The 12024-nt window shown below is 45.1% G+C and overlaps 2 protein-coding genes across 6 annotated transcripts; both read right to left on the reverse strand.

Annotated features, from left to right (window-relative positions):
* Positions 1–334: 334 nt before the first annotated feature.
* PSMA4 (proteasome 20S subunit alpha 4) lies at positions 335–6093 on the reverse strand. 4 transcript variants are annotated; one of them, XM_063346694.1, is made up of 9 exons: positions 6044–6093; positions 5397–5436; positions 5088–5130; positions 4147–4309; positions 2837–2914; positions 2516–2604; positions 1536–1666; positions 1203–1326; positions 335–732 (listed from the first exon to the last, which is right to left on the reverse strand). In XM_063346694.1, the coding sequence occupies exons 2-9, from the start codon at positions 5397–5399 to the stop codon at positions 578–580; spliced, it is 786 nt and encodes a 261-aa protein (XP_063202764.1). In that variant the 5' UTR covers positions 5400–5436; positions 6044–6093; the 3' UTR covers positions 335–577. The 4 variants fall into 4 exon arrangements, with proteins under 4 accessions (XP_063202764.1, XP_063202761.1, XP_063202762.1 ...); XM_063346691.1 differs by lacking the exon at positions 6044–6093 and adding an exon at positions 5628–5730; XM_063346692.1 differs by lacking the exon at positions 6044–6093 and adding an exon at positions 5624–5720.
* HYKK (hydroxylysine kinase) lies at positions 6060–11558 on the reverse strand. Of its 2 annotated transcripts, none has more exons than XM_063346689.1 (6): positions 11501–11558; positions 11330–11408; positions 10670–11022; positions 9820–9962; positions 7241–7424; positions 6060–6523 (listed from the first exon to the last, which is right to left on the reverse strand). In XM_063346689.1, exons 3-6 carry the CDS (start codon positions 11016–11018, stop codon positions 6060–6062), a joined length of 1140 nt encoding a protein of 379 aa, XP_063202759.1. In that variant the 5' UTR covers positions 11019–11022; positions 11330–11408; positions 11501–11558. The 2 variants fall into 2 exon arrangements, with proteins under 2 accessions (XP_063202759.1, XP_063202760.1); XM_063346690.1 differs by having other exon boundaries at positions 11497–11543.
* Positions 11559–12024: the final 466 nt, after the last annotated feature.

The raw sequence follows: 12024 nt of genomic DNA on the forward strand, positions 1-12024 counted from the left end.
TTGAACACACTTGCTCCAGAGCATGTTTAAAACACTACTGCTTGCAAGACCATCAGTTTGACATAGCCTGTTATAGAACACAATAGGCCAAAATTAAAACTTGGCATGCCAGCACACTTTAATTCTGTATTTGTGAAATAATTTTTCAAACTTAGGAGCCCTTTTCACTACTTTAAAAGGAAAGCCCACACATACACACAAAATTCTAACAATTCTAACACCATATTTGTTCTTTACCAACTAGCATATACCTTGTTTTAATGGTTTAAAGCGATTAAATCCCTCAAGATTGTGCATATCCAGGCATTACTGCGGAAATAAAGACACTCATCACTATTCTTCTTAAATTTTATTCCATAATAAAAAATAGAAGATGAAAGAAATAGAGTGTTCAAGAATTAAAGCAATTATTGGTCGATGTAAGGAGCAGTAAACTAATTATCTTTAAGGACCTGGTTCATCAAAAGTAATTCTGGGTCCTCCATGGCATATTTGTAGGCTTCTACAAAACAGAAATCCAGACTGTCTTTTACTGAAGCAGGTCCTATATTATCTACAGAACGCTTGATTTCATATTCTATTTATCCTTCTCTTTTTGTTCTTTTTCCTTCTTTTCACGTTCAGCTTTTGCTTCCTCCTCCTCATGTTGTTTTATCAACTGTTCCACCTCCTTTTGCTTCAGAACCCTTATTACTGTCTTTCCGTTCTCTCTTGTCAGTGTTGCAATTTCAACTGAAACATATGGAACAGACAGCAGCGTTACATTTTGTCCTTTAGGCAGAGCAATCATCAGAAGGGTAAGATTTGCGGTGACAACTGACAGTGAAGCAGAAGGCTCTTGTCCTGCCTCTACAAAGAGACCTGACTGGTGAGCCAGACGGCAGCAGTCCTCTGCAGCAGCGTACACAAGCACGTTAATACCTCTCCAGTCATTCTTCCACCAGACACACAGCCATTCCTGCTACCGCACCAATGCGCCTGCCATCTCTACGCTGCAGTCTAGCCCCTGCAGCTGACCGAGGTGGATCACCCTCAACATCTATATGCCTCTTAGAGAGGCTAAGGCTAAGAGCTGCTGCATCTTCTAAAAACATTTTTCACATGACATCTAAAAACCCAAAAAACACATCTAGTGCATATACATTCACTAAATTTTCTTTTTTTGAGCAAAGGGTGTTATCCCTTATTAGCAAACTGCTTACCTTTCTCTGCAGAGAGTTTGCTGACATCCATGGTTTTGTTTAGAACCTTAATGGCTAATGCAAGCGCAGTCTTTAAGGTCATTTCTCCTTCTTTGTAGTCTTGCTTTAGCATTGACACAGCTGCCTATAAATTTCACAGAAATTAAAACGGTATCTTTGGGCAATCAACCAAACAGTTGCTTTTTGCCAGATAATATCTATACACGATTAACATCAGTGCTTCTACCTATTTCTACTCTGCACTAGTAATCAACAACTCAGTTTAATTAGTACAGTGCAATTTATGCTTTTTTTTTTTTGCTTGACTTTGAGAGGTAAAAAAACAGAACTTACAGCACTATTATTCCCAATGCATGTAGCTTTCCAGCCTCCATAATTTCCACTAGGATCACTTTGATACAGCTGAAATCCATAATGCTTATCCCAGCCAATATACAGCAGTGAAACACCAAAAGGACGTTTTCCTGTTGAAAAGAAGGCAATTAGCAATCTAAATTTAGTAACAAGATTGGTCATGAGTGACAATTATTTTCTTTGATTTCCTTTTTCAAATCTCCTCCTCTGAACTAGGATTTAACAGACTGTTCTGCTCTGTTGCTTGAGATAAGCACGCCGGCATCTCTTTTTAAGTCATGCTGGGGGGGGGGGGGGTGTGCCGACAGCAGAGGTTTATTTCATTTAACCCTAAGAACAGCTCATTTCTGTCTCTACAAATTGTAATTTATCATCTTAGGACTTTAAATCAAAACTTAATACTTAAAGTAAGTAGCTTAGCTGTTAAAGCATATAACTTAACAGAGTCAAAAGCCAGGTACCTCAAAGGGTCATTCTTTCACACTACACATACTTAAAATACCAGAATCATCAGTTCACGTACTAAGGTGATATTTACATACAAGTATTTACATTTCCTAACATGTTGCTTGATACACAGAAATACTATTTTTTTGAAGTGTTACAATATTGATACCCCTACGTAGTGTCTTATTTGTGATTCATTGTGCCATTATGCTGGATGGGCCCAAAATGTTGAAAGGTTACATAGCAAACAATTCTCTGCTGGTCTTTGGAAGACATTCACTAAATCGAAAAACACTCAAAGCATTCTGTGCAATGGGCCAGAATCTCAGCCATCAATTTCTCAATCACTAAGAAGTAGCACCTTCAGTAGCAAAACAGTAACCACGACTACCCATCCCCTCCTTAAATTTGGCTATTGTTTTTCCTGGTATAACTTGTTACAGAAGAAAAATTATGGAACAGAATAATTCTTTAGACATCTAAAAGCACAACGGTTCATCACACTTCATTACCTCCAAACTGCGTATAAGCCTGCTTGATATCACATAGTGCTGTTACCAGCTGTTCGCAAGGAATGGGCTCTTGATATTGTAACAAATACCTAATACGAAAGAGAAAAAAACAGTTTTCAAAATTTGTTTTCCTGACAGTATCCTGTATCACATTTAACAAGAAACAAGCTTCTGAGTTAGACCCTCTTTGATCTAGCTGCTTTATTTCAAACAGTCTACTTCTGCTCTACTGAACACATGTTCGTTTTGATTTAATACATCAACAGAACTGAATCTGACATTGCAGGCAAGTAAAACCATGTTAACTGTGAGCAGACCTACCTCTGCGCAATCAGTCTCAGTTCATTTGTTAGAACATTGGCATCTGAAGTTATTCCTGCAACACTGCAAGCCATGTCCCTGCAACAGAAGCACACCAATTAACTGAATTCCTATCAATCGCCAGCAAGTATTAACATCTTCATATTGCAGCTGAAGAACACCTGCTGTTGGGCCTTTTTCATCAAAACTACATAGCTGCCATATGAAAGTGGTTCATCAGCTCCTGCCTTTAGGGTACATCAAAAGTATGTAACCTTTCCGTAAGAGCAGAGGTGGAGAGCCAAAAGTTAGCGGGTCAGTATGTTCATTAAATGTGTAGTTCTGAGAAGAGGTTCATGCCAAAGATGATTAAGTCTCGACTGGCTTGATGAGAGCTATCAGCTACATAGAGGTGTCTGACACAGCAGACCAGTGTACCAAAGGAGCCGTACAGGCCTTCACTTCAGTGGAAGGTGCTGGCTGACACACTGCCTTTGTGTAACCAAAACTTAGAGATCTCAACTTGATCATAAGAAAAATAAACGCATCAAGTCCTTGATTGTTTCATTGGCTTTTAATTTAAGATCCCTTTTGCCCAATGTGATATTGCTACAAAGCTTTCACTACACAGAAAGGATTCAAGAAAAATAATCCAGGTTATTTTTTCCAATTGAACTTAAGAGAAGGGCTGGCCTGGGCAACTACTCTGGTGCACTGTTACGCAGCCTCCTTGAAAATCCAGCGCTTCCTGCAGTTCAGCTGCTTGCAAAATCGGCACCGAATTGAAGGCTGACAGGATCAAAAGCCATTTGCACATTCTGGCAAGGATGAAGCTCTACCTCCCTTATAGGCAAGAGTGCATAATCCATAACACTTTCTGCTCCGACATCACAAATTTAACTTCCAGAGAGCTAAAAAGGAAGTCGTAATGGGGAGATCTGTCATCTCTGCTACAACTGTGGCAAAGAAACTTCAGACATGTTTTACCTAATTATCTTGTTGTCTTTGAATCACAAAAAAACCCCAAAAACTTAGAAAAGGATGCTGAGCTGAAATAGTATGGGGATTTTTGTGTGGATTCTAAAGAATCCTACCCCACTAAATGGTATTTTGTAAAACTGAGCATTCCCAATTTTCTGAAGTGCTGCAATAACATTGCCTTGTATGGGGAAGAACCAAAAAACTAGTCATACCTGTCTAAAACACTGAAGAAAAAGAATACTAACACTTTAAATAAAATAACACCAGGTTCAGTGCTAAAAATGTCTGAAGAACAGCAGTGTTTCATTACTGATTACATCACTGGACATCTGATCATCATTTCAACTTACTCATTAAGTTTGTATATTTTCTCTGAGAAAAAAACTTCATCAAGCAGCTTGTGAATGTTGCGTCTCTCTGCCGCTAGCAAAACACCGTCATTTGCTAGAATTCCCAAGCAAGTACCTGCATGTCCGATTGCTTCCATTGCATACTCAACCTGGTACAAGCGACCTGGAGAGGATTTATAGCAACATCAAAAAAGTAACACTGGATAAGACCAAGTACACAAGGTGACTTAAATTTGCAAGAATCTGACACACTCACTGGACAACTGAGTCTTACTTCTTCAGTCTATTACCAGTTGATAGTAAATTAATTGGCTGAAAAGGAGGAAGGAGTCAGAGAAGGAAAATCCACAGATCTGGATAAGGTAATACAGGGCATTGCCAATGTGGGGAAAAAAAACATTTTACATTAAAAAAATAAAAAAAATCTACAGAACTCTCTACTGCAGTAGAATGAGCCAAAATGGGCTTTCAATAATCAAAGAAAATATTTGACACAAGAGTCCATCCCATGTATGAAACAGGAAAACATGGCTGGCACGTCCTTAAGAGTACCAAGGAGAGGTGTGATTGCACCAGCGGGATTTGCGTTCTCGGGGAGGAGCAGTGACAAAACCCATCCGTACTCAAACAAAAGACAAACAGTGAAGATTTGCTCAAACCATGGCAGGTGATATTACCTACTAATGGGGTACGGTTCATTACTGCTTGAATTAGAATGAATTTGGAAGTCTCCACTTTGGGCCCTTGGTGTCCTTACAGAATTGGGAGCTACTTCTAGGTAGGTACCCACTTCTAGTGGGTAAATATGATTTCTGTAAATCATATATGGATGGAAACATGCTGTAAACAACCGACCTTTATACAAGCAGTTTGTTACTTAGTTTTGAGAAGCTGAATAGAACAGTGAGAGTTTACTTGAAAGTGTGGGGTTAAAAAAATACCTTCTGGAGAAAATATGGTAGTTCTGGAGTCATATCTTCGAGACTGCAAAAAGCAACAGCTCGTTAAATATCATCGTTCTCTTGTCAGAAAGCAACATTCTAAAATTAGCGATGCTCGGAGCCGCACATCAAACCCCAATCGCTGCGTGACCTCGGTCCGGCACCCGGGTGACAGGGGAACGCGCTGCCCTTACACCGGCGGGCCCAGCCCCCGCTCCCCGCCGAGCCCGCACCCCCGGGGCCCCTCCGCCGCGCCCCCGCCCCGGCAAAGCCCCGGGGGGGCGGGCCCGGCCCGCGGCTGCCACTCACCATCGTGCCGGGGACGCGCTGCGGGCAGGAGGGACGCGGCCTGCAAGACAGCACAACGCACGTTAACCGGCGCCGCCGGGCCCCGGCCCCGGCCGCAGAGGGCGCTGCCGCCGCGGCCGCACTGCAGAGTCATCCCCGCCGCGGCGGGAGGCGAGGGCCCCGCCACCTCTCGCGGCGCGCAGGGGCCCGCCCCGCTCCCCCCAGCGCGCCCGCCCGCACTCACTCACTCACTCAGGGCAGGCCGGAGGGGGCCGATCGGCCGGGGAGAGCGAGCGGGTCCCGCGCGGAGGGGGAAGAACCGGGCGCTACGGCCGCGCCCAAACCTTCACCGCTGCGTCGGAAATGGCCGCCGCGCCTGCGCGCTGCCGCGTGCCAGGCTGGGGCGGGGCCCGCCGACCCTTTCCCCCACCGCCCGTGGGAGGGGCCGCGCGCCGCCCGCCCTAACGGCTCGGCCGCACGCCCCCGCGGCGCTGTGAGGAGCGGCGGCACGGCACGGCCCCCGCCGCGGCCCGGAGAGCCCTCCCTCAGGCGGGGACGGCGACCCCCGCCCCGCCCCGCCCCTGGCGCCCACAGACGTCGGAGGACGCGCTCCAGCGCAGGCAGCGCCGCCTTTATTGCAACAGGGCCGGGTGTCACCCTGCGAGTACCTCAGCAGCCGCCGATCTACTGTGCGGGTGCGCCGTTGGTATATGCTGCGGCAGTCTCAAACCACGTCTTCTCTACAGCTTCTTGGCCCACCTCAGACATTGTCATTAAGTGTTTCCATCCGGTTTTGGCTGTGATCATGAGGTATTCCTTGTTCTCTGGGTACAGCAGGGCCGTGTGGGCTGCTATGACGAGGGACTGGGAAAACCTCCCGCTCACCAAGAGAAACAGGGCACCTCTCTCCTCCTCTGTGAGGGGCACCACGCTTTCAAACCCTGCCAGAACATGCCCCCCAACGCTCAGCGGATCTGGGCTCTCAATCATCATGTACATGATGGCTATTGCGACTTCAAATACATAATACCCATAACTCATGTCGCCAAAATCCAGGATGCCTGACACTCTGTACTGAGGATTCTCCAGGGAAGCAGAACTGGAGTCTACTAGAATGTTGTGGTCATTCAGATCTCCATGATTGATACCTAAGCACAGAAGAAATAGAAACAGTATTTAATAATTCCTAAACAACAAAATCTAACTTTCCCCCCCCCGCCCATTTCTTAGCGAAACAGCTTTGAAAAGATGCACAGAGGCTCAAACACCTAACTACCAAATCATACTAGCCTCCCTCAGCACCAAGCGTTACCTTTCACGGCCTTACTGCTTCCTTGGAACCTCCAACCCCACTAACAGGTGACCAGAGAGCAATTGAGAAAGGGAGCGTTACGAGATCTTACTCTGGGCTGGTACTACCTGTGACAGGCTACAGTGTTTTTCCAACACAGAATAGCAGCTTTCAAATTATCAAATTGTCAAATTATCATCACCATCAACGTGAGTTGAATTGCAGAAATATGATTAAATAGTTATTTGGGCCTTTACGAAAGGAAGCAGTGGACTCCATATATGCTTCATATACGCTTATTAAGCTGATACAACAGCATGAAAATCATCACCTTAACTGAAAGCAAACTCATCAGAAAGATCAAGAACTGAACCTGACTCTGGACAGCACAGTCCTCCTGGCTTATGCTGCGCTGTGTTCATTCAGCACAATATTTGTACATGTCTAGCTAGGAATAAAGGAGACTTTTTTTCTTCTTTCTTCCTTTTTTTTTGCCTTTTCCACAGACCCAAACTCCTGTAAGAAATTTCAGTGTCTCCGTTCAACATAATTACAACAAGAATACAATACTCACAGGCTCGAAAACTGCTCAGCTTGGGGATTACTTTCCCTTTAAACTGCTCAATAACTTGTTCCACAACTTCACGGTATTTGTTCTGACCCAAGGCATAAACGTACTGATCTAGAAGGGGAACGTTTGCCAGGTTCCAAATGAACTGACCTCGATGCAGACTTCTTACTGATGGATGATGGAATTTCTTTGGAAAAAGCACAAGATAAAATAGGCCATAAGTAAAACCCCTGGTTTTACGATTAAAGGGCTTGATTCAAAGCCGCTATTAACTTTAACAGGTTCCTAATGAGACTCACTGAAAAGCACTGTGACTTTGACCATTGCTTTGTATCATCAAGTAAAATAATAACCTGAAGAATGATTAAGGCAAGCATCTTAATATCTACATAGAACCCAAATGTTTTTTTCTCCATTCTTTAGGTAAAAAGATTATCTTAAGTCATTGGTCACTTCAGTAATTTAAAATTGATACTGACTTTCTGTAATGTGCCATTATGTAGCACCTTTGATGCCTCGCCAAGGCCAGAGTCGCACACTGGCAGAGCCCGCACTGCACAGCTGGCGCTACAGAAAGCTGTGAGAGCAGGAGAGACACAAAGCCTGCCCTTGGGCCGGGAACAGGCACGCTCTCTGCATTTAAAGGTGGCAGCTTCTGGGGACAAGCCTTAGGATCAGCTGGTATGTGAAAAGTCCTGAGGACAGAAGCACTTTATGGAGACACTGGGCAGAGCTTTGTTCTTACAAAAATTTGCCTCTGTGCATCCAGGTAGCCTAAATTTTTAAACAAGGTCCCTAACCTCTCTCTCACTAGCAGATGAAAAAGGTAGTTTCAGAAGTGACATTCAGGGAGGAAGAGCATCTCTCCCACGGCATACCACGCTTATCCTTGAATCCTCTAATGCTTATTAAGTTGGCTTGTGGGCTGGATTCTAGCAGTGCACAGGGCAAATAAAAAAAACACTTCCCACAAGAGTAGCTGGCTTCCTCTTAGAAAGAAAACCATGCTTGTAATTACGGCTCTGAAAGATAGCTAAATGATAGTCAAAACTGGAACCGTGTATGAAAAAGTAAGGAACACGATGAAGCCTACATCAAAAATCGCAATACAGGGTCCCTAGTGCTATGTAAAGCACCACAGTGGTAGGGAGAATGCCGGCTGGTAACCAACCCCTGCGATCTCCCCAGCACAAATCAGATATTCCAGCAAGCTGTAAATGAGATACCAGGTGTGTGAAGGGTAATAAAAAGTCACGAGCCCTTGTTACTGTAAAGCCATGGACAGTCACTTTGCAGCCATAAACTTAACTTATTTCCATTCAGAGGATGAGAGGCACATCCAGGCAAAAATAGCATTCCCCCCCGAGAACGTGGGGGAATACTATTTTGTGCACAAAACAAAGCACAGCACATTGCTTTGCTATTAAGTGGACAAAGTAAATGAACTGGCTAGAAAAGACAGGCTGTATTTTCTGATCTGTAATCAGAAAACCTCACACCTTAGGTATTATTTTTAGTGTCAATGATATTTTGAAGTTTTGACAGAAATGATTGCAATTTTCTTTCTTTTAAATGACAGACCTTGGTAGATGATAATCCGTATGTTAAGGGCACAAAGAGCCTATTCCATCAAAATTTTCTTTCTTCATCAACTATTTCCTCTCTGGTAGGACAAGTCACAGTCATGTTTTGAGACTATCTGGTCTTTATAAATTGTTCTAATCGCATTATAAGAGCGTGACCAGTGTTGGGAAGCAACAGTAAATAATCTTTCCCAATTGAAAAATGCTCTTGTAATTTAAGAATGCGGTTCGTAAAGCTGGCAATTCACATTTCGTAACTGTCTGAAGCCAGTAGCCAGAACATTGAGAAGGAAAGGTTAATGAAAGGCAATAAATAATGCAAGAGTTCTTTTACGTATCAAACTTAATTACTGGCTGAGTTATCAGCTTTATGATCCTGTATAATTACAGCGTAAAGAAAGAACTGTTACTTTGCATTAAGATGATTTGACTTGGGGCAGTGCAAATGAGAGAAGTGTCACAAATCTCTGTTCATTAGCACAGCTGGTATTGTAGGGAAGGAACCAACTGCTACCAATGTTAAATGGTCACAGTTCTTATGACCAGCAGAAATAGAGCAAGTCAAAATGAATTCAAAATAACAGATCAGCCAGCTATGCCTGATGTACATTATTCAAAAATGCTTTAAAACAAGCTTTACACGCTTCTAATTCAGGCAGCCTAGGGTTCACTCTCCTTATTTGCCAGGTTTGAAACACCAAACAGGGGAGTTTCGCATAAGCAAAAAGAAATCCTTATCCCCCTGTTCATGGTACTAAACTGCATTGCAGAAGGATCACCAGTACCAAGCCATAAGCACCAACTGGTGACGTTACTTGGGGAAATGCTTTAGTAACAGCCAGCCTGGAGGCTGGCACCTGAAAGATGAGTTAAACTGACATCTGCATTCACCAACCTCAATTTTGCAGATCAGGAAAGCAGACAGCAACCACAAGAAGAAATACAGAGGAGGAATGATTTGAGAAAGACGTTTGTGAGGCCGGAGCAAGGAAAACTCACCTCCGAGAGAGCTTTATCCAAACTGGCAGCGAGCTTACCAATCTCATAGAGAATCTGCGCGTTTGTAGCAATTTTTGCTACAGGCATGCCTGGCAGGTAAGTCAGCAGTCTGACCATGTACTTTTTGTTCCCAGGTCCCGTATCTAACAAGCAGAGAGAGGTGCAGTCAGTCGCTTTGATACGCGCTACTGAGTATTATTACTTAATGCAAGAGGCAAAAAAGGTTTATCTCAGTGTAGAAGTCATCAGAGGTAGCTGATAAACAGATTTCATTCAAAGATTTGGTTTACCAGAATGTTGTACGATGATGCGCAAACCTTAACACACTTGTAAACTGTGCAGGATGTGGACCCCCCCGGTGCTTGCAGCCACCGGTTTTGCAGCGGAACAGGAGGTGTTGGGAATCCCAGCTTTTGCATGGAAGTTACAGTGAAAATAAAAGCAAACTGTCAACACGATCTTTCTTCCAGTTGCTGTTAAAGCAATTTGTTCTGGCATCATAGATGAGCTAGAATAATATTTTACACCATTCTGTAGGCAAATAATCTGTAACATCATTTAGTCAATGAGGCTTTTTTTCCCCCTTTTCTTGTGCAGGAGCAGGTCAGGTCAAAGTTTTCTCCAATTCATCACACTGAAGTTATTTCCTAAGTGTTTTCATAGTTAATTATTACTCTCTTTGACTTGTTTTGCTTCTGGTATTTTAAGTTTGGACTGGTATGGGTGGACATAGAGGTGACCTGATATATATCCCCATATATTTAAATATAAGGCTAAAGTTTTACTGTAGTAAATATACGGAATGCCACCTAGCAAGCTGAAGGCAGTAAAGGTGCTTGGAATTGCTCACCTCCTGCCTCCAGAGACATGATGTTACCATCCTTTGTAAGACAAGGCGTAGCTGAAGGGAAGCCTTCAGCGCTGAGAAACATCATGGCCTGGGTCTGCGCTTCAATGAGGTCAGGCTCCTGGCTGTCTTCTGAATTGGTGATTTTGAGGACATACTCGTCAGCACCTTCAGCCGCACCTTTGTTTCTTGAGACACGCACGTGGAAATTCTGATCATCGTAACTGGGGAGCGGCCTGATCCCAGACACCTTTAAGCCAAACACCCTGTCAACCAATTCCGTTGCTTCTTTTTCACTAAGTGCCGGTTTGGTCAATGACTGGGGTTGGCAGTTGTTTCCAGAAGACATCATGTCTCTAGGAGGAAAAGAGAAGCCAGATGATCTTATCTGTATTCTGACACCAAAAGCAGCAATTACTGCAACAAAATGCATTCGGGTACTGGAGAGGAGTTTCCTACGTCTACTAAACAGGAAAAAAAAGCCTGCTAAGCCAGCCCAGGTTTCTTACATCACAGCTTCTTGTCAACTACTTAGTCTGCAGCCCCCCCTCAAGAGAGTCTTCTACAGAGGTACGCTCAATCTGTTCAGAACAACTAGACATGGAAAGCTTATTAACTAGGAGTATTCTTATTAACTAATTTCCTATTAGTTAATAGCCTAACCTGGTATGTTGCCAACAAGGAATGATTTCCTAAGGAAGCGAGCTGATGAATCTTGGTCCAGGAAGTTCTAAATTCGCGTCTGCAAAAGACAAGAAACATTTTAGCAGATGTCAGTGTTCCAGTCGATGTGCGCTTCAGCGTTCCGGCGGTAGGAATTCAGCACAAACCCACAGCCGCTCGCACGGGTCCGGCAGCGCCGAGCCGCGGCCCCCGCTCTGCAGAGGAGCGACCCTTGGACCCTGCGGGCGCCGCGACACCGTTGTCCCGCCGCGGACTCCCGGAGGGCGGCCGCCTGCCCGGGACCCCGCCGGCACCCCCGCTCGCCAGCCCCCCGGCGGGGCAGCGCGACGGGCCCGGCCGCTGCCCCCGGCGGCCGGGGGACCGCGGGGAGGCCGCCGAACCGGGCCGGGCCCTTCGGCCCCCGCACTGGCCGGGCCCGGGAGCCTCCCGGCGGGCAGCGGGAGCGGCGGCGAGCCGTGCCGGGGCCGCAGCGCTCCCTGCGGCGGGCACGGCGGGCGGCGGCTGCCGGCTCGGCCGCGCAGCGCTGCTCTGTTCGTGTTCATTCAGCCTGAGGGGGCAGGAAAGCGACAGCTTCCTGTCGGAAGGGGAAAACAGTCAGAAAAACGTGCTCCCCCAGCTATCGGGAGAAACAAAGATTTACATCTCATCATTTTGTTTAAATCCTTTTATCAGCA

Source organism: Chroicocephalus ridibundus, chromosome 9 (genome assembly GCF_963924245.1).
Source record: "Chroicocephalus ridibundus chromosome 9, bChrRid1.1, whole genome shotgun sequence".
Classification (NCBI taxonomy): Eukaryota; Metazoa; Chordata; class Aves; order Charadriiformes; family Laridae; genus Chroicocephalus; species Chroicocephalus ridibundus.